The sequence below is a fragment of the Pseudophryne corroboree genome, chromosome 9 (genome assembly GCF_028390025.1).
Source record: "Pseudophryne corroboree isolate aPseCor3 chromosome 9, aPseCor3.hap2, whole genome shotgun sequence".
Taxonomy (NCBI): Eukaryota; Metazoa; Chordata; class Amphibia; order Anura; family Myobatrachidae; genus Pseudophryne; species Pseudophryne corroboree.
The window spans coordinates 473,170,950-473,195,255 of record NC_086452.1 but is presented as its reverse complement, the minus strand read 5'-3'; the positions used below and the strand labels follow the sequence as shown (position 1 = coordinate 473,195,255).

At 50.3% G+C, this 24,306-nt stretch overlaps 1 protein-coding gene across 1 annotated transcript; it reads right to left on the bottom strand.

The window, feature by feature from the left end:
• Nucleotides 1-6,693: 6,693 nt before the first annotated feature.
• Nucleotides 6,694-14,014, bottom strand: RBM15B (RNA binding motif protein 15B). The gene is made up of 2 exons (XM_063941384.1): nucleotides 11,647-14,014; nucleotides 6,694-6,937 (listed from the first exon to the last, which is right to left on the bottom strand). Exons 1-2 carry the CDS (start codon nucleotides 13,831-13,833, stop codon nucleotides 6,818-6,820), a joined length of 2,307 nt encoding a protein of 768 aa, XP_063797454.1. The 5' UTR covers nucleotides 13,834-14,014; the 3' UTR covers nucleotides 6,694-6,817.
• Nucleotides 14,015-24,306: the final 10,292 nt, after the last annotated feature.

Below are 24,306 nucleotides of genomic sequence, written 5' to 3'. Positions count from 1 at the left end.
GTGATCAGTATGTGCTACCCCCCACTGTGTGATCAGTATGTGCTGCACCCCGCTGTGTGATCAGTATGTGCTACCCCCCACTGTGTGATCAGTATGTGCTGCACCCCGCTGTGTGATCAGTATGTGCTACCCCCCGCTGTGTGATCAGTATGTGCTGCACCCCACTGTGTGATCAGTATGTGCTGCACCCCTCTGTGTGATCAGTATGTGCTGCACCCCACTGTGTGATCAGTATGTGCTGCACCCCGCTGTGTGATCAGTATGTGCTACCCCCCGCTGTGTGATCAGTATGTGCTGCACCCCACTGTGTGATCAGTATGTGCTGCACCCCGCTGTGTGATCAGTATGTGCTACCCCCCACTGTGTGATCAGTATGTGCTACCCCCCACTGTGTGATCAGTATGTGCTGCACCCCGCTGTGTGATCAGTATGTGCTACCCCCCCGCTGTGTGATCAGTATGTGCTGCACCCCGCTGTGTGATCAGTATGTGCTATTCCCCACTGTGTGATATTCCCCAATATGTGCTGCACCCCGCTGTGTGATCAGTATGTGCTACCCTCCGCTGTGTGATCAGTATGCGTTGCCCACCCCCACTTGATCAGTATGCGCTGCACCCCGCCGTGTGATCAGTATGTGCTGCACCCCGCCGTGTGATCAGTATGTGCTGCACCCGCCATGTGATCAGTACGTGTTGCCCCCCGCCCCTTGATCAGTACGCGCTGCACCCCGCCGTGTGATCAGTATGCGCTGCACCCCGCCGTGTGATCAGTGTGCGCTGCACCCCGCCGTGTGATCAGTATGTGCTGCACCCCGCTGTGTGATCAGTATGCGCTGCACCCCGCCGTGTGATCAGTACGCGCTGCACCCCGCCGTGTGATCAGTATGCGCTGCACCCCGCCGTGTGATCAGTATGCGCTGCACCCCGCCGTGTGATCAGTATGTGCTGCACCCCGCTGTGTGATCAGTATGTGCTGCACTCCACCACGTGATCAGTATGTGCTGCAGCCCGCCGCGTGATCAGTATGTGCTGCAGCCCGCCGCGTGATCAGTATGTGCTGCACCCAGCCGCGTGATCAGTATGTGATTCCCCCCGCCGCATGATCAGTATGTGCTGCCCCCCCCGCCGCGTGATCAGTATGAGCTGCACCCCGCCGCATGATCAGTATGTGCTGCACCCCGCCGCGTGATCAGTATGTGCTACACACCGCCGCGTGATCAGTAGGTGCTGCACCCCCGCCGCGTGATCAGTAGGTGCTGCACCCCCGCCGCGTGATCAGTAGGTGCTGCACCCCCGCCGCGTGATCAGTAGGTGCTGCACCCCGCCGTGTGATCAGTGATTCCCCCTCGCCGTGTGATCAGTATGTGCTGCCCCCCGCTGCGTGATCAGTATGTGCTGCCCCCCGCTGCGTGATCAGTATGTGCTGCACACCGCCGTGTGATCAGTATGTGCTGCCCCCCCCACCAATTGATCAGTATGTGCTGCCCCCCGACGTGTGATCAGTATGTGCTGCACCCCCGCCACGTGATCAGTATGCGCTGCACCCCGCCGTGTGATCAGTATGTGCTGCCCCCCGCCGTGTGATCAGTATGTGCAGCACCCCGCTGTGATCAGTATGTGCTGCACCACGCCGTGTGATCAGTATGTGCTGCACCCCGCTGTATGATCAGTATGTGATTCCCCCCCACCAATTGACCAGTATGTGCTGCCCCCCGCCATGTGATCAGTATGTGCTGCCCCCCGCCGTGATCAGTATGTGCTGCCCCCCACCGCGTGATCAGTATGTGCTGCACCCCGCTGTGATCAGTATGATTCCCCCCCACCAATTGATCAGTATGTGCTGCCCCGCCGCATGATCAGAATGTGCTGCAGCCCGCTGCGTGACTGCACCCCGCCGTGTGATCAGTATGTGCTGCACCCCGCTGTGTGATCAGTATGTGCTGCACTCCACCACGTGATCAGTATGTGCTGCAGCCCGCCGCGTGATCAGTATGTGCTGCAGCCCGCCGCGTGATCAGTATGTGCTGCACCCAGCCGCATGATCAGTATGTGATTCCCCCCGCCGCATGATCAGTATGTGCTGCCCCCCCCCGCTGCGTGATCAGTATGAGCTGCACCCCGCCGCGTGATCAGTATGTGCTGCACCCCGCCGCGTGATCAGTATGTGCTGCACCCCGCCGCGTGATCAGTATGTGCTGCACCCCCGCCGCGTGATCAGTAGGTGCTGCACCCCGCCGTGTGATCAGTGATTCCCCCCCGCCGTGTGATCAGTATGTGCTGCAGCCATGGGTACAGACATAGGGATCGCTACACCCCGCCGTGTGATCAGTATGTGCTGCCCCCCGCCACGTGATCAGTATGTGCTGCACCCCGCCGTGTGATTAGTATGTGCTACACCCCGCTGTGTGATCAGTATGTGATTCCCCCCCACCAATTGATCAGTATGTGCTGCCCCCGCCGCGTGATCAGTATGTGCTGCCCCCGCCGCGTGATCAGTATGTGCTGCACCCCGCCGCGTGATCAGTAGGTGCTGCACCCCGCCGCGTGATCAGTAGGTGCTGCACCCCACCGTGTGATCAGTAGGTGCTGCACCCCACCGTGTGATCAGTAGGTGCTGCACCCCACCGTGTGATCAGTAGGTGCTGCACCCCACCGTGTGATCAGTAGGTGCTGCACCCCGCCGTGTGATCAGTAGGTGCTGCAGCCATGGGTAGACATAGGGATCGCTACACCCCGCCGTGTGATCAGTATGTGCTGCACCCCGCCGTGTGATCAGTAGGTGCTGCAGCCATGGGTAGACATAGGGATCGCTACACCCCGCCGTGTGATCAGTATGTGCTGCACCCCGATGTGTGATCAGTATGCGATTCCCCCCTACCAATTGATCAGCATGTGCTGCCCTCCGCCGCATGATCGGTATGTGCTGCACCCCGCCGCGTGATCAGTATGTGGTGCACCCCGCCGCCTGATCAGTATGTGCTGCACCTTACTGCGTGATCAGTGATTCCCCCCAGCCGTGATCAGTATGTGCTGCACCCAACGTGTGATCAGTATGTGCTGCACCCCGCCACGTGATCAGTATGTGCTGCCCCCCGCCACGTGATCAGTATGTGCTGCCCCCCGCCACGTGATCAGTATGTGCTGCACCCCGCCACGTGATCAGTATGTGCTGCACTCCGCCACGTGATCAGTATGAGCTGCACCCCGCCACGTGATCAGTATGAGCTGCACCCCGCCGTGTGATCAGTGATTCCCCCCCTGCCGTGTGATCAGTATGTGCTGCAGCCATGGGTACAGACATAGGGATTCGCTACACCCCGCTGTGTGATCAGTATGTGCAGCCCCACGCTGTGTGATCAGTATGTGCTGCCCTCCGCTGTGTGATCAGTATGTGCTGCACCCCACCACGTGATCAGTATGTGCGGCAGCCATGGGTACATACCTAGGGATCACTGCACCCCGCTGTGTGATCAGTATGTGCTGCACCCCGCTGTGTGATCAGTATGTGCTGCAGGCATTGGTACAGACCTAGGGATCACTGCACCCCGGTGTGATCAGTATGTGCTGCAGGCATTGGTACAGACCTAGGGATAACTGCACCCCGCTGTGTGATCAGTATGTGCTGCAGACCTTGTGGAGGGATCACTGCACCCCGCTGTGTGATCATGTGCTGCAGGCCTCGGTACCCCACTGTGATCATGTGCTGCAGGCATCTGTACAGAGGGATCACTGCACCCTGCTGTGTGATCATGTGCTGCAGGCCTCGGTATCCCGCTGTGTGATCAGTATGTGCTGCACCCCACCGCATGATCAGTATGTGCTGCACCCCGCCGCGTGATCAGTATGTGCTACCCCCCGCCGCGTGATCAGTATGTGCTGCCCCCCGCCGCGTGATCAGTATGTGCTGCACCCCGCCGCGTGATCAGTATGTGCTGCACCCCGCCGCGTGATCAGTATGTGCTGCACCCCGCCGCGTGATCAGTATGTGCTGCACCCCGCCGCGTGATCAGTATGTGCTGCACCCCGCCGCGTGATCAGTATGTGCTGCAGGCATTGGTACAGACCTAGGGATAACTGCACCCCGCTGTGTGATCAGTATGTGCTGCACCCTGCTGTGTGATCAGTATGTGCTGCAGGCATCGTAGAGGGATCACTGCACCCCGCTGTGATCATGTGCTGCAGGCCTCGGTACCCCACTGTGATCATGTGCTGCAGGCCTCGGTATCCCGCTGTGTGATCAGTATGTGCTGCAGGCATCTGTACATAGGGATCACTGCACCTCACAGTGTGATTATGTGCTGCAGGCCTCTGTACAGAGGGATCACTGCACCCCGCTGTGTGATCATGTGCTGCAGGCCTCTGTACAGAGGGATCACTGCACCCCGCTGTGTGATCATGTGCTGCAGGCCTCTGTACAGAGGGATCACTGCACCCCGCTGTGTGATCATGTGCTGCAGGCCTCTGTGCAGAGGGATCACTGCACCCCGCTGTGTGATCATGTGCTGCAGGCCTCAGTACCCCGCTGTGTGATCATGTGCTGCAGGCCTCTGTACAGAGGGATCATTGCACCCCGCTGTGTGATCATGTGCTGCAGGCCTCAGTACCCCGCTGTGTGATCATGTGCTGCAGGCCTCAGTACCCCGCTGTGTGATCATGTGCTGCAGGCCTCTGTACAGAGGGATCATTGCACCCCGCTGTGTGATCATGTGCTGCAGGCCTCAGTACCCCGCTGTGTGATCATGTGCTGCAGGCCTCAGTACCCCGCTGTGTGATCATGTGCTGCAGGCCTCTGTAGAGGGATCACTGCACCCCGCTGTGTGATCAGTATGTACTGCACCCCACCACGTGATCAGTATGTGCAGCAGCCATGGGTACATACCTAGGGATCACTGCACCCCGCTGTGTGATCAGTATGTGCTGCACCCCGCTGTGTGATCAGTATGTGCTGCAGGCATTGGTACAGACCTAGGGATCACTGCACCCCGGTGTGATCAGTATGTGCTGCAGGCATTGGTACAGACCTAGGGATAACTGCACCCCGCTGTGTGATCAGTATGTGCTGCAGACCTTGTGGAGGGATCACTGCACCCCGCTGTGTGATCATGTGCTGCAGGCCTCGGTACCCCACTGTGATCATGTGCTGCAGGCATCTGTACAGAGGGATCACTGCACCCTGCTGTGTGATCATGTGCTGCAGGCCTCGGTATCCCGCTGTGTGATCAGTATGTGCTGCACCCCACCGCATGATCAGTATGTGCTGCACCCCGCCGCGTGATCAGTATGTGCTACCCCCCGCCGCGTGATCAGTATGTGCTGCCCCCCGCCGCGTGATCAGTATGTGCTGCACCCCGCCGCGTGATCAGTATGTGCTGCACCCCGCCGCGTGATCAGTATGTGCTGCACCCCGCCGCGTGATCAGTATGTGCTGCACCCCGCCGCGTGATCAGTATGTGCTGCACCCCGCTGTGTGATCAGTATGTGCTGCAGGCATTGGTACAGACCTAGGGATAACTGCACCCCGCTGTGTGATCAGTATGTGCTGCACCCTGCTGTGTGATCAGTATGTGCTGCAGGCATCGTAGAGGGATCACTGCACCCCGCTGTGATCATGTGCTGCAGGCCTCGGTACCCCACTGTGATCATGTGCTGCAGGCCTCGGTATCCCGCTGTGTGATCAGTATGTGCTGCAGGCATCTGTACATAGGGATCACTGCACCTCACAGTGTGATTATGTGCTGCAGGCCTCTGTACAGAGGGATCACTGCACCCCGCTGTGTGATCATGTGCTGCAGGCCTCTGTACAGAGGGATCACTGCACCCCACTGTGTGATCATGTGCTGCAGGCCTCTGTACAGAGGGATCACTGCACCCCGCTGTGTGATCATGTGCTGCAGGCCTCTGTGCAGAGGGATCACTGCACCCCGCTGTGTGATCATGTGCTGCAGGCCTCAGTACCCCCGCTGTGTGATCATGTGCTGCAGGCCTCTGTACAGAGGGATCATTGCACCCCGCTGTGTGATCATGTGCTGCAGGCCTCAGTACCCCGCTGTGTGATCATGTGCTGCAGGCCTCAGTACCCCGCTGTGTGATCATGTGCTGCAGGCCTCTGTACAGAGGGATCATTGCACCCCGCTGTGTGATCATGTGCTGCAGGCCTCAGTACCCCGCTGTGTGATCATGTGCTGCAGGCCTCAGTACCCCGCTGTGTGATCATGTGCTGCAGGCCTCTGTAGAGGGATCACTGCACCCCGCTGTGTGATCATGTGTTGCAGGCCTCAGTACCCCGCTGTGTGATCATGTGCTGCAGGCCTCTGTACAGAGGGATCATTGCACCCCGCTGTGTGATCATGTGCTGCAGGCCTCTGTAGAGGGATCACTGCACCCCGCTGTGTGATCATGTGCTGCAGCCCTCAGTACCCCGCTGTGTGATCATGTGCTGCAGGCCTCTGTAGAGGGATCACTGCACCCCGCTGTGTGATCATGTGTTGCTGGCCTCAGTACCCCGCTGTGTGATCATGTGCTGCAGGCCTCTGTACAGAGGGATCATTGCACCCCGCTGTGTGATCATGTGCTGCAGGCCTCTGTAGAGGGATCACTGCACCCCGCTGTGTGATCATGTGCTGCAGGCCTCAGTACCCCGCTGTGTGATCATGTGCTGCAAGCCTTAGTACACATAAATCAGATGGAAACTTGCTCTGTCTCACACTCTCTTTATTCCAACATCTTTTATTGACATTTTCTCTATACATTCTGGAAGTATGCTGCTGAATATTGCAACTGTAATAATGCATGAGGGAAATGAGGAACCCTGGAGCTGGCTACAGGTGATCATGGGTCACACGTGTCCTATACCACACATACATTCCCACACGTGTGGGCAGGAACATTTGCTTACACAAGTTTACAGTGAGAACATCATATGCAGTAGTCACAGAAATCTGGTGAGTAAAAGAAAAGTAACAGATCAGTAATAGTGGTTACAGCAACACAGTCTCTGGCAACCTATGCAGTCCAGCTGGCAGAAAATGCTGGGACTTCTAGTTCCCCACACAGCTGCAGAACCTCAGTTTGCATAAATCTGGTTTTTGGATTCCGTCTCTTTAATGACCATGCAGGGGATAATAATATGTACAAAGAAAGAACATCACCTGCCTTTTATGCTGCAACCTAAGGGCAGTACCGCATGGGCTGTCATGTAGGAGGCTGCATTCCCTGACCAGTGAGGGGCAGTGCCGCATGGGCTGTGATGTAGGAGGCTGCATTCCCTGGCCAGTGAGGGGCTGTGATGTAGGAGGCTGCATTCCCCGACCAGTGAGGGGCAGTGCCGCATGGGCTGTGATGTAGGAGGCTGCATTCCCTGACCAGTGAGGGGCAGTGCCGCATGGGCTGTGATGTAGGAGGCTGCATTCCCTGACCAGTGAGGGGCAGTGCCGCATGAGCTGTGATGTAGGAGGCTGCATTCCCTGGCCAGTGAGGGGCAGTGCCGCATGGGCTGTCATGTAGGAGGCTGCATTCCCTGGCCAGTGAGGGGCAGTGCCGCATGGGCTGTGATGTAGGAGGCTGCATTCCCTGGCCAGTGAGGGGCAGTGCCGCATGGGCTGTCATGTAGGAGGCTGCATTCCCTGGCCAGTGAGGGGCAGTGCCGCATGGGCTGTGATGTAGGAGGCTGCATTCCCTGGCCAGTGAGGGGCAGTGCCGCATGGGCTGTCATGTAGGAGGCTGCATTCCCTGGCCAGTGAGGGGCAGTGCCGCATGGGCTGTGATGTAGGAGGCTGCATTCCCTGGCCAGTGCCGCATGGGCTGTGATGTAGGAGGCTGCATTCCCTGGCCAGTGCCGCATGGGCTGTGATGTAGGCGGCTGCATTCCCTGACCAGTGAGGGGCAGTGCCGCATGAGCTGTGATGTAGGAGGCTGCATTCCCTGGCCAGTGAAGGGCAGTGCCGCATGGGCTGTCATGTAGGAGGCTGCATTCCCTGGCCAGTGAGGGGCAGTGCCGCATGGGCTGTCATGTAGGAGGCTGCATTCCCTGGCCAGTGAGGGGCAGTGCCGCATGGGCTGTCATGTAGGAGGCTGCATTCCCTGGCCAGTGAGGGGCAGTGCCGCATGGGCTGTGATGTAGGAGGCTGCATTCCCTGGCCAGTGCTGCATGGGCTGTGATGTAGGAGGCTGCATTCCCTGGCCAGTGAGGGGCAGTGCCGCATGGGCTGTCATGTAGGAGGCTGCATTCCCTGGCCAGTGAGGGGCAGTGCCGCATGGGCTGTGATGTAGGAGGCTGCATTCCCTGACCAGTGAGGGGCAGTGCCGCATGGGCTGTGATGTAGGAGGCTGCATTCCCTGACCAGTGAGGGGCAGTGCCGCATGGGCTGTGATGTAGGAGGCTGCATTCCCTGGCCAGTGAGGGGCAGTGCCGCATGGGCTGTGATGTAGGAGGCTGCATTCCCTGGCCAGTGAGGGGCAGTGCCGCATGGGCTGTCATGTAGGAGGTTGCATTCCCTGGCCAGTGAGGGGCAGTGCCGCATGGGCTGTCATGTAGGAGGCTGCATTCCCTGGCCAGTGAGGGGCAGTGCCGCATGGGCTGTCATGTAGGAGGCTGCATTCCCCAACCACTGAGGGGCAGAGCCGCATGGGCTGTCATGTAGGAGGCTGCATTCCCTGGCCAGTGAGGGGCAGTGCCGCATGGGCTGTCATGTAGGAGGCTGCATTCCCTGGCCAGTGAGGGGCAGTGCCGCATGGGCTGTCATGTAGGAGGCTGCATTCCCTGGCCAGTGAGGGGCAGTGCCGCATGGGCTGTCATGTAGGAGGCTGCATTTCCTGGCCAGTGAGGGGCAGTGCCGCATGGGCTGTCATGTAGGAGGCTGCATTCCCTGGCCAGTGAGGGGCAGTGCCGCATGGGCTGTCATGTAGGAGGCTGCATTTCCTGGCCAGTGAGGGGCAGTGCCGCATGGGCTGTCATGTAGGAGGCTGCATTCCCTGGCCAGTGAGGGGCAGTGCCGCATGGGCTGTGATGTAGGAGGCTGCATTCCCTGGCCAGTGAGGGGCAGTGCCGCATGGGCTGTGATGTAGGAGGCTGCATTCCCTGGCCAGTGAGGGGCAGTGCCGCATGGGCTGTGATGTAGGAGGCTGCATTCCCTGGCCAGTGAGGGGCAGTGCCGCATGGGCTGTCATGTAGGAGGCTGCATTCCCTGGCCAGTGAGGAGATGCTCAGCCGGCGTAACATAGAAGTGAATGGGGATTGCTGCATACGCTACAGTGATATGCCCAAGATGTGACAGGAACAGCAATCCCCAGTCATTGCTATATTATGCCAGGGTCTGGCCAGACATCACAGCCTCCGACAATGCCAGTGTGGCCTGGACCTTAGGCAGCAGATGACCGAGGAGGACGTGTACAACGGAGAAGACACCAGACGTCCACAGCTCACATGAACAGCCTGTGCCCTGTGTAATGAGACAGCGGTGCTATTAGTATACAGTGTCTTATAGCAAGGATGACCAGTCTTTGGAACGCCGGCTGTTGAACTACAACTTCCATAAAGCTATGTCAGGATGATTTCTCGGAGCATCATGAAGCTGTTGTTCATCAGCGAAGTACCAAAGACAAATGTCGCTTCATGACAGGTAGATAATTGGCCATTTCAGTCACCCGCTGCTAGCGTATGGGTAATAGCGCATTATCTGCCCTCACTAGCCAGACTGCAGGTCACCGTTGAGCAATGGAGCATAGGAAAGTATTCAAGGCTGCGTTGGAAGAGGTGTGTATGAAATGTGGAATCTGATTGGTCGGCCAGTCAGAGTACAGTCAGGAACCACGTTCAATAAACACCCCCTCCAAAGTGACTTTACATAGACATTCTGTATAACGGGCTGGCCTGTCCATCATTCAGCACTGACGCCCATTACACGGTGATGGAAGCATCTCTGAATCAGGGACACGTGTTACGGTCGGAGGGACGAGAGGAGCTCCTACAGCGGGCAGGCTGAATAAAGACAACTAATCTATGGATAATGATTAGCGAGCGGGTCTCATCCTCTCACACCGATACATATCACTCATCCCTGACCACACGCATTAGACGGGGACCTTTCCCGAGCAGACATCCCTGACCAACAGCTTAGAGAACCGCAATCAGACTTATGCCAATCGCTAATAAATATGACGGAAATGGCTCCACTCAATGTACCACCTGAAATCGCCTACTGACACATCGCCCTATGAACGGACACAACACATGATCAGCCAAGCACAAAGCATACGCGTCCATCGCAGGGGGAACCCAATCACACACGCACCACCCGATACGACAGGTCACTTCGTGCCAGGATTATGTTATACTGTATAAACGTGTATAAAAGTCATTTTGGTCATTTTCGCACAGTACAGCTCCCATATTTGGTGCATGGCGTAACTACGTAAGACACCTAGACGTCTCATCACCTTCTGGATACCACTACAGCCCAGAAATCCTGCGTGTTACACAATAACGCTCTCTGCGCTCAGTCGATGTCTCTTGAAATAACTTTGACAAATTCTAATTTCCCCAGGCCCATATCGCGCACACGTGTGTACTCATTATGTATGTATATGAAAAGGCTAAATATAGGTTGCATCAAAGCTACACACGACCGACTATATAAGTCATAGGCACCAGTGTGTATACCCTATAGGCCGGCCGGAACAGTGGGGCCATACATAGATAACCTGTACACACCTGGAGATATACAGCAGTGCGTATAAGATATACAGCGTTTACGCAGTGACAGAGTTAATGAAGATTTATCCACAGATAACCAGTCTCACTACACATCCAATTTGTTAATTCTCAGGGTGTGGCGTACTTATGCTTCATTAAGAGATAACGAGCAGGCTCGGATCCTTGGAGGCTCTCTGGTTATAAACAGGGAGAGTGTCAGCGACTAATAAGACCTTTGGGATTGGCTGTCCTCGTCCCCCCCCCCCCCCCCCCCTATTCCCGCACACATCCAGCATACACACACAGTGACAGAATGCATTGCACCGGCAGCATCACGTATACATAAGGCACTCACTGGACCCTCACACTACAGAGGACTCCAGAATCACACAAGCACACAAACCTAAAAACAGCGCTAGCCCCCTTCCCCCAACTGCGACCAAATAAAACATTACTCTATCCCACCACCGCCCATCCAAAGACACAAAGCAAAACCTGTTAGGGGCTCTATGAAGAGAGAGGGAGCGGAACACGCCGGACAAGGTGAAAAGAATTAAAAAAAACACAAAGAGAAATACATATATATATATATATATAATCTGTCCAGCAGCCAATTGTCTGGGAGAATTCAGTTCAGACATATAAAACAAGACCTGACCTGTCACTCTGCTCACAGAGCGATTGCTGAGGAATACGTGTGACTGTATGACAGAGGGGGGGCAGTTACTTGTTGCTGTGACATCTTTAACCCTTTGAATGCGGAAGGGGCCTGAACCGCGTCACCGAAGCGCAGAAGAGACCCCTTCCGTATTTAAAGGGTAAATAAACGCTAACCACACATTGCAGTGACAATTTCAGCCCTGATAACCATAACAGAGACGGGACAGAGTGGGCATCAGCCAGTTCGAGGAGGCCCTTGCGGCCGTGGTAAGTCTTGGATCAGGCGCTGTCTCTCACCAGCACTATGATCATGTTCTCTTCTAGCTTGCCTACAGTGCGCTGTGCAGTCTGCTGGTACAACTGGTGGAAGTCACATGGTGGAAAAGCGTACAACATCCCGCTAGGGTCCCTGCTCTTGCTGCTCCCTCCCACCGGCAGGCTAATGACGCCGGCCGCCTGCTTCTGCTTCAGATAGGAGACCAGGTTCCTGAGCAGGCGGCGCTGCAAGCCAGGTTCCCCAGGGACTGCCCCTTCGTTCTGTGGGGCCTGACTGGCAACGAGCACGGCATGGCCTCCGGTAGTGCCCTGCCTCACCCGGCGGGTGACTTCCTCCAGCTTGGGCTGGTCAAGCCTGAGTCGCTGAGCAATTTTGAGCTGTGACAAACTTCCCCCATTGGGTGCAGTGCGGTCCCTTAGGAGGGCACTGGGAACATCACGGTCCCCTTCCAAGAAGTGTAGGTAGGTTGGAAAACAGCTGTTTTTTAGTACCAGGTGGCCACACCACAAGGGCGGCAGCGTCCGTCCTTTCTCTACCCCTGGAGATTGTCTTTCGGCAGGGGGCTCAGGCGGTCTTGGGTGGTGGTTTCTCCTGGGCTGGGGTGGTTCGGGGGTTGGGGGACGAGGCTTCTCCTGTGGTGGCGGCCTATGATTGTGTGGTGGGGATGGTGGGGTGCTTGGTTCTCTTTCAGAAGGTTCCCTCCTTGGGCGATCAGGGCTCCTTTCCAGTCTATTCCTCCCTCTATCTCCAGACAAGCTGCGCCGCCTCCGCCTCTCCTCCCTGTTCTTAGAGCTGCTCAGGCCCCCTCGGTCTCCGCTCCTGCTCCGTGCCGCTTGCCCAATGGCTCTCCGCTCAGAGTTCACCCACCCTGCCTCCACGAAAGGCCTCTCCCGGTCAGAGTACAGGAGGTGGGGAGGAGTCCTATCTCTCACTCTCAGATCTGGCTCCAGGGCTGCCCGGTGCCGGCTATAAGCCTCAGACTGTAGCAGTTCATAGGGAAGGGGCAACGGGTAGGGGGTGGGCTGCACGGGGGCGTATCTGGCTGCCGCCGCAGCAGCTTCTTCGGGGGTCACCGTTGCAAAGTCCACGCGCAGCCTGCGGTCCCCGAGCTGGAAGCCGCGCATCTGGGTGCAGGCGGCCTGGGCGGCGTCCAGGCTCTCGTACTGGATGTAGGCGAAGCTGTCCCCCTTGACGTAGTCCACCGTCCTGATGCTGCCGAAGCGGTCGAACTCCCTGGCCAGGGCTGCCAGCGAGGTGTTGGGCCCCAGGCCGCCCACCCACAGCCGGGTGCTGGGGTTGGCCTTGCCGTAGCCGATCTTCATGGCGTTGCGGCCCAGCAGGCGTCCGCTCATGGCCAGCTTGGCCCGGTGGGCCATGTCCAGGTTCTGGAACTTGAGGAAGGCGTAGGCGGAGCCCTGGCTGCGGGACGGCCGCTTGATGACCACCTCCTCGATGGGGCCGTACTTGTCGAAGGCCCGCCGCAGGTCCACCTCAGTCACCAGGTGGTCCAGGTTGCCGATGAAGAGGTTCCGCGTGGCCCGGTGGTCGTCCTCCGGGGCCAGCTGCTCGTCCTCGCCGCCCCGGGCCCGCTCCTCGTACAGGCCGCTGTAGTAGGCCTCGGCGGAGGAGGAGGCTGGGGCCAGCAGCGGGTGCCTGGGAGAGCCCGAGCGGGGGTAGGCGGCGGGCAGGGCGCTCAGGGGCACGGGCTCCGGCCTCCGGGCCGCCCCCGCCGGCTGCTGGGTGAAGACGGGCTCCACGCGGAGCGGCCGGTCGTAGAGCAGGGGCCGCAGCTTGGCGTGTCGGGCCTGGCGGGCCTCGGCCGGCCGGCGGAAGTTGATGTAGGCCACCCGGCCCAGCTCCGGGGTGTGGGAGAGCTTGACGCTGATGTCGCCGAAGCGCTGGAAGTGTCGGAAGAGCCAGTCCTCCAGCAGCGGCTCCGGCAGCGCCGAGCCCAGGTTACTGATCAGCAGCGTCTTGTACTCCAGGCCGCCCGGGGGCTCGGCGGCGGCGGAGGCCGGGCTGGGCGACAGCAGGGGCCGGGGCCGGCGGGAGGCTGACGAGGAGGCTCCGGCCTGGCTGGGCCTCTCCCGCCGCCCGCCCCCGGAACTCTTGTGGTGACCGCCGCCGCCTCCGGCCTCCTCCCGCCGCTCTCGCAGCCGCTTGGCCCGGCCGGGACTGGGCTCCCCGCGCTCGCTCTGCCGCTTCATGCTGCTGCCGGGAGCGCGCTCACTCCGCCGCGGCCGCCATCTTCCACAATGAGAGAGTCAGGAGGAGACGAGAGACGCCGCCGTCATCGAGGGGCGCCGCGGAAGGGGGCGGGGGGAAAGGACAGGGGGAGGGGCACGTGGGAGGCCGCGCAGGCAGCCCATTGGCCGGGACCCGGGGTGTGACGGAGGGCGGGGGGGTAAGCAGCGCGGTCGCCGTGGGAACCCAGTGGCCGCCGTAATTGAAGGGGAGGGGGAGGGGGAGGGGGAGGGGGGGGGGGGGTTTGCGGGCCGCACGCGGGCGCTAGAGGGAAAATCGCTCCGGGGACATGGCCGCCGCCGCTGCCGGGGAGGAGGAGGAGACGTGTGCTGGGTGGAGGAGGGAAGAGCAGGCGGCTTCGCCAAAATGGCGTCCGCACACGCACAGGGCGGCGGCAGCAGCAACAGAAGCATACCGTGCTCTGCCTCCACCCAGCCCTGCCTCCATAAATGTGTATAGTAACACATTATACTGAGGAGGGGGACCTCACTAATATGTCCGCTCACAGTACACCCGCCAATACTGCCCCTAATGTACCTGATACTACCCCTCATAATACCCTGACATGTACCCGATACTACCCCTCATAATACCCTGACATATACCCGATACTACACCTCATATAAATACTCCTAATATGTGTACCCGATACTACCCCTCATAATACCCTGACATGTACCCGATACTACCCCTCATATAAATACTCCTAATATGTGTACCTGATACTACCCCTCATATAAATACTCCTAATATGTGTACCCGATACTACCCCTCATATAAATACTCCTAATATGTGTACCTGATAGTACCCCTCATATAAATACTCCTAATATGTGTACCTGATGGTACCCCTCATAATACCCTGACATGTACCCGATACTACCCCTCATAATACCCTGACATGTACCTGATACTACCCCTCATATAAATACTCCTAATATCATACCTCCCAACATGACCCTCTCCAGGAGGGACACAATGCTCTGCTTCTGGACTTTTCTCGTAAGTTATGATTGCCCTCACCTGTGCTGAAAAACCTTTCTTATCCATTAACCTGTTCAATACAGGTGATGCCAATCACAAATTAAGAAAGAAGTCCAGAAGCAGAGCATTTTGTCCCTCCTGGAGAGGGTCATGTTGGGAGGTATGTAATATGTGTACCTGATACTACCCCTCATAATACCCTGACATGTACCTGATACTACCCCTCATAATACCCTGACATGTACCCGCTACTACCCCTCATAATACCCTGACATGTACCCGATACTACCCCTCATATAAATACTCCTAAAATGTGTACCCGATACTACCCCTCATATAAATACTCCTAATATGTGTACCTGATAGTACCCCTCATAATACCCTGACATGTACCCGATACTACCCCTCATATAAATACTCCTAATATGTGTACCTGATACTACCCCTCATATAAATACTCCTAATATGTGTACCTGATCCTGATACTATCCCTCATATTACCCTGACACTGTACCTGATACTACCCCTCATAATACCCAACATGTACCTGATACTACCACTCATATAAATACTCCTAATATGTGTACCTGATACTACCCCTCATATAAATACTCCTAATATGTGTACCTGATACTACCCCTCATATAAATACTCCTATTATGTGTACCTGATCCTGATACTATCCCTCATATTACCCTGACACTGTACCTGATACTACCCCTCATAATACCCAACATGTACCTGATACTACCACTCATAATACCCAACATGTACCTGATACTACCACTCATATAAATACTCCTTATATGTGTACCTGATACTACCCCTCATATAAATACTCCTAATATGTGTACCTGATACTACCCCTCAAATAAATACTCAGAATATGTGTACCTGATCCTGATACTATCCCTCATATTACCCTGACACTGTACCTGATACTACCCCTCATAATACCCAACATGTACCTGATACTACCACTCATAATACCCAATATGTACCTGATACTACCCCTCATAAATATTCCTAATATGTGTACCTGATACTACCCCTCATATAAATACTCCTAATATGTGTACCTGATACTACCCCTCATATAAATACTCCTAATATGTGTACCTGATCCTGATACTATCCCTCATATTACCCTGACACTGTACCTGATACCACCCCTCATAATACCCAACATGTACCTGATACTACCACTCATAATACCCAACATGTACCTGATACTACCACTCATATAAATACTCCTAATATGTGTACCTGATACTACCCCTCATATAAATACTCCTAATATGTGTACCTGATACTACCCCTCATATAAATACTCCTAATATGTGTACCTGATCCTGATACTATCACTCATAGTACCCTTACACTGTGCTTGATACTACCCCTCATAATACCCAACATGTACCTGATACTACCACTCATAATACCCAACATGTACCTGATACTACCCCTCATATAAATACTCCTAATATGTGTACCTGATACTACCCCTCATATAAATACTCCTAATATGTGTACCTGATACTACCCCTCATATAAATACTCCTAATATGTATACCTGATCCTGATACTATCCGTCATATTACCCTGACACTGTACCTGATACTACCCCTCATAATACCCAACATGTACCTGATACTATCACTCATAATACCCAACATGTACCTGATACTACCACTCATATAAATACTCCTAATATGTGTACCTGATACTACTCCTCATATAAATACTCCTAATATGTGTACCTGATACTACCCCTCATATAAATACTCCTAATATGTGTACCTGATACTACCCCTCATATAAATACTCCTAATATGTGTACCTGATCCTGATACTATCCCTCATATTACCCTGACACTGTACCTGATACTACCCCTCATAATACCCAACATGTACCTGATACTACCACTCATAATACCCAACATGTACCTGATACTACCACTCATATAAATACTCATAATATGTGTACCTGATACTACCCCTCATATAAATACTCCTAATATGTGTAAATGATACTACCCCTCATATAAATACTCCTAATATGTGTACCTGATACTACCCCTCATATAAATACTCCTAATATGTGTACCTGATACTACCCCTCATATAAATACTTCTAATATGTGTATCTGATACTATCCCTCATATTACCCTGACACTGTACCTGATACTACCCCTCATAATACCCAACATGTACCTGATACTACTACTCATAATACCCAACATGTACCTGATACTACCACTCATATAAATACTCCTAATATGTGTACCTGATACTACCCCTCATATAAATACTCCTAATATGTGTACCTGATACTACCCCTCATATAAATACTCCTAATATGTGTACCTGATACTACCCCTCATAATACCCAACATGTACCTGATACTACCACTCATAATACCCAACATGTACCTGATACTACCACTCATATAAATACTCCTAATATGTGTACCTGATACTACCCCTCATATAAATACTCCTAATATGTGTACCTGATACTACCCCTCAAATAAATACTCTGAATATGTGTACCTGATCCTGATACTATCCCTCATATTACCCTGACACTGTACCTGATACTACCCCTCATAATACCCAACATGTACCTGATACTACCACTCATAATACCCAACATGTACCTGATACTACCCCTCATAAATATTCCTAATATGTGTACCTGATACTACCCCTCATATAAATACTCCTAATATGTGTACCTGATACTACCCCTCATATAAATACTCCTAATATGTGTACCTGATCCTGATACTATCCCTCATATTACCCTGACACTGTACCTGATACTACCCCTCATAATACCCAACATGTACCTGATACTACCACTCATAATACCCAACATGTACCTGATACTACCACTCATATAAATACTACTAATATGTGTACCTGATACTACCCCTCATATAAATACTCCTAATATGTGTACCTGATACTACCCCTCATATAATGTGTACCTGATCCTGATACTATCACTCATAGTACCCTTACACTGTACTTGATACTACCCCTCATAATACCCAACATGTACCTGATACTACCACTCATAATACCCAACATGTACCTGATACTACCCCTCATATAAATACTCCTAATATGTGTACCTGATACTACCCCTCATATAAATACTCCTAATATGTGTACCTGATACTACCCCTCATATAAATACTCCTAATATGTGTACCTGATCCTGATACTATCCGTCATATTACCCTGACACTGTACCTGATACTACCCCTCATAATACCCAACATGTACCTGATACTATCACTCATAATACCCAACATGTACCTGATACTACCACTCATATAAATACTCCTAATATGTGTACCTGATACTACTCCTCATATAAATACTCCTAATATGTGTACCTGATACTACCCCTCATATAAATACTCCTAATATGTGTACCTGATACTACCCCTCATATAAATACTCCTAATATGTGTACCTGATCCTGATACTATCCCTCATATTACCCTGACACTGTACCTGATACTACCCCTCATAATACCCAACATGTACCTGATACTACCACTCATAATACCCAACATGTACCTGATACTACCACTCATATAAATACTCATAATATGTGTACCTGATACTACCCCTCATATAAATACTCCTAATATGTGTACCTGATACTACCCCTCATATAAATACTCATAATATGTGTACCTGATACTACCCTTCATATAAATACTCCTAATATGTGTACCTGATCCTGATACTATCCCTCATATTACCCTGACACTGTACCTGATACTACCCCTCATAATACCCAACATGTACCTGATACTACCTCATAATACTCCTGATAATGTACCTGATGCTATCCCTCATATAAATACTCCTAATATGTGTACCTGATCCTGATACTATCCCTCATATTACCCTGACACTGTACCTGATACTACCCCTCATAATACCCAACATGTACCTGATACTACCACTCATAATACCCAACATGTACCTGATACTACCACTCATATAAATACTCCTTATATGTGTACCTGATACTACCCCTCATATAAATACTCCTAATATGTGTAAATGATACTACCCCTCATATAAATACTCCTAATATGTGTACCTGATGGTACCCCTCATAATACCCTGACATGTACCCGATACTACCCCTCATAATACCCTGACATGTACCTGATACTACCCCTCATATAAATACTCCTAATATCATACCTCCCAACATGACCCTCTCCAGGAGGGACACAATGCTCTGCTTCTGGACTTTTCTCGTAAGTTATGATTGCCCTCACCTGTGCTGAAAAACCTTTCTTATCCATTAACCTGTTCAATACAGGTGATGCCAATCACAAATTAAGAAAGAAGTCCAGAAGCAGAGCATTTTGTCCCTCCTGGAGAGGGTCATGTTGGGAGGTATGTAATATGTGTACCTGATACTACCCCTCATAATACCCTGACATGTACCTGATACTACCCCTCATAATACCCTGACATGTACCCGCTACTACCCCTCATAATACCCTGACATGTACCCGATACTACCCCTCATATAAATACTCCTAAAATGTGTACCCGATACTACCCCTCATATAAATACTCCTAATATGTGTACCTGATAGTACCCCTCATAATACCCTGACATGTACCCGATACTACCCCTCATATAAATACTCCTAATATGTGTACCTGATACTACCCCTCATATAAATACTCCTAATATGTGTACCTGATCCTGATACTATCCCTCATATTACCCTGACACTGTACCTGATACTACCCCTCATAATACCCAACATGTACCTGATACTACCACTCATATAAATACTCCTAATATGTGTACCTGATACTACCCCTCATATAAATACTCCTAATATGTGTACCTGATACTACCCCTCATATAAATACTCCTATTATGTGTACCTGATCCTGATACTATCCCTCATATTACCCTGACACTGTACCTGATACTACCCCTCATAATACCCAACATGTACCTGATACTACCACTCATAATACCCAACATGTACCTGATACTACCACTCATATAAATACTCCTTATATGTGTACCTGATACTACCCCTCATATAAATACTCCTAATATGTGTACCTGATACTACCCCTCAAATAAATACTCAGAATATGTGTACCTGATCCTGATACTATCCCTCATATTACCCTGACACTGTACCTGATACTACCCCTCATAATACCCAACATGTACCTGATACTACCACTCATAATACCCAACATGTACCTGATACTACCCCTCATAAATATTCCTAATATGTGTACCTGATACTACCCCTCATATAAATACTCCTAATATGTGTACCTGATACTACCCCTCATATAAATACTCCTAATATGTGTACCTGATCCTGATACTATCCCTCATATTACCCTGACACTGTACCTGATACCACCCCTCATAATACCCAACATGTACCTGATACTACCACTCATAATACCCAACATGTACCTGATACTACCACTCATATAAATACTCCTAATATGTGTACCTGATACTACCCCTCATATAAATACTCCTAATATGTGTACCTGATACTACCCCTCATATAAATACTCCTAATATGTGTACCTGATCCTGATACTATCACTCATAGTACCCTTACACTGTGCTTGATACTACCCCTCATAATACCCAACATGTACCTGATACTACCACTCATAATACCCAACATGTACCTGATACTACCCCTCATATAAATACTCCTAATATGTGTACCTGATACTACCCCTCATATAAATACTCCTAATATGTGTACCTGATACTACCCCTCATATAAATACTCCTAATATGTATACCTGATCCTGATACTATCCGTCATATTACCCTGACACTGTACCTGATACTACCCCTCATAATACCCAACATGTACCTGATACTATCACTCATAATACCCAACATGTACCTGATACTACCACTCATATAAATACTCCTAATATGTGTACCTGATACTACTCCTCATATAAATACTCCTAATATGTGTACCTGATACTACCCCTCATATAAATACTCCTAATATGTGTACCTGATACTACCCCTCATATAAATACTCCTAATATGTGTACCTGATCCTGATACTATCCCTCATATTACCCTGACACTGTACCTGATACTACCCCTCATAATACCCAACATGTACCTGATACTACCACTCATAATACCCAACATGTACCTGATACTACCACTCATATAAATACTCATAATATGTGTACCTGATACTACCCCTCATATAAATACTCCTAATATGTGTAAATGATACTACCCCTCATATAAATACTCCTAATATGTGTACCTGATACTACCCCTCATATAAATACTCCTAATATGTGTACCTGATACTACCCCTCATATAAATACTTCTAATATGTGTATCTGATACTATCCCTCATATTACCCTGACACTGTACCTGATACTACCCCTCATAATACCCAACATGTACCTGATACTACTACTCATAATACCCAACATGTACCTGATACTACCACTCATAATACCCAACATGTACCTGATACTACCACTCATATAAATACTCCTAATATGTGTACCTGATACTACCCCTCATATAAATACTCCTAATATGTGTACCTGATACTACCCCTCATAATACCCAACATGTACCTGATACTACCACTCATAATACCCAACATGTACCTGATACTACCACTCATATAAATACTCCTAATATGTGTACCTGATACTACCCCTCATATAAATACTCCTAATATGTGTACCTGATACTACCCCTCAAATAAATACTCTGAATATGTGTACCTGATCCTGATACTATCCCTCATATTACCCTGACACTGTACCTGATACTACCCCTCATAATACCCAACATGTACCTGATACTACCACTCATAATACCCAACATGTACCTGATACTACCCCTCATAAATATTCCTAATATGTGTACCTGATACTACCCCTCATATAAATACTCCTAATATGTGTACCTGATACTACCCCTCATATAAATACTCCTAATATGTGTACCTGATCCTGATACTATCCCTCATATTACCCTGACACTGTACCTGATACTACCCCTCATAATACCCAACATGTACCTGATACTACCACTCATAATACCCAACATGTACCTGATACTACCACTCATATAAATACTACTAATATGTGTACCTGATACTACCCCTCATATAAATACTCCTAATATGTGTACCTGATACTACCCCTCATATAATGTGTACCTGATCCTGATACTATCACTCATAGTACCCTTACACTGTACTTGATACTACCCCTCATAATACCCAACATGTACCTGATACTACCACTCATAATACCCAACATGTACCTGATACTACCCCTCATATAAATACTCCTAATATGTGTACCTGATACTACCCCTCATATAAATACTCCTAATATGTGTACCTGATACTACCCCTCATATAAATACTCCTAATATGTGTACCTGATCCTGATACTATCCGTCATATTACCCTGACACTGTACCTGATACTACCCCTCATAATACCCAACATGTACCTGATACTATCACTCATAATACCCAACATGTACCTGATACTACCACTCATATAAATACTCCTAATATGTGTACCTGATACTACTCCTCATATAAATACTCCTAATATGTGTACCTGATACTACCCCTCATATAAATACTCCTAATATGTGTACCTGATACTACCCCTCATATAAATACTCCTAATATGTGTACCTGATCCTGATACTATCCCTCATATTACCCTGACACTGTACCTGATACTACCCCTCATAATACCCAACATGTACCTGATACTACCACTCATAATACCCAACATGTACCTGATACTACCACTCATATAAATACTCATAATATGTGTACCTGATACTACCCCTCATATAAATACTCCTAATATGTGTACCTGATACTACCCCTCATATAAATACTCATAATATGTGTACCTGATACTACCCTTCATATAAATACTCCTAATATGTGTACCTGATCCTGATACTATCCCTCATATTACCCTGACACTGTACCTGATACTACCCCTCATAATACCCAACATGTACCTGATACTACCTCATAATACTCCTGATAATGTACCTGATACTATCCCTCATATAAATACTCCTAATATGTGTACCTGATCCTGATACTATCCCTCATATTACCCTGACACTGTACCTGATACTACCCCTCATAATACCCAACATGTACCTGATACTACCACTCATAATACCCAACATGTACCTGATACTACCACTCATATAAATACTCCTTATATGTGTACCTGATACTACCCCTCATATAAATACTCCTAATATGTGTAAATGATACTACCCCTCATATAAATACTCCTAATATGTGTACCTGATACTACCCCTCATATAAATACTCCTAATATGTGTACCTGATACTACTCCTCATATAAATACTTCTAATATGTGTACCTGATACTATCCCTCATATTACCCTGACACTGTACCTGATACTACCCCTCATAATACCCAACATGTACCTGATACTACCACTCATAATACCCAACATGTACCTGATACTACCACTCATAATACCCAACATGTACCTGATACTACCACTCATATAAATACTCCTAATATGTGTACCTGATACTACCACTCATATAAATACTCCTAATATGTGTACCTGATACTACCCCTCATATAAATACTCCTAATATGTGTACCTGATACTACCCCTCATATAAATACTCCTAATATGTGTACCTGATACTACCCCTCATATAAATACTCCTATTATGTGTACCTGATCCTGATACTATCCCTCATATTACCCTGACACTGTACCTGATACTACCCCTCATAATACCCAACATGTACCTGATACTACCACTCATAATACCCAACATGTACCTGATACTACCACTCATATAAATACTCCTTATATGTGTACCTGATACTACCCCTCATATAAATACTCCTAATATGTGTACCTGATACTACCCCTCAAATAAATACTCAGAATATGTGTACCTGATCCTGATACTATCCCTCATATTACCCTGACACTGTACCTGATACTACCCCTCATAATACCCAACATGTACCTGATACTACCACTCATAATACCCAACATGTACCTGATACTACCCCTCATAAATATTCCTAATATGTGTACCTGATACTACCCCTCATATAAATACTCCTAATATGTGTACCTGATACTACCCCTCATATAAATACTCCTAATATGTGTACCTGATCCTGATACTATCCCTCATATTACCCTGACACTGTACCTGATACCACCCCTCATAATACCCAACATGTACCTGATACTACCACTCATAATACCCAACATGTACCTGATACTACCACTCATATAAATACTCCTAATATGTGTACCTGATACTACCCCTCATATAAATACTCCTAATATGTGTACC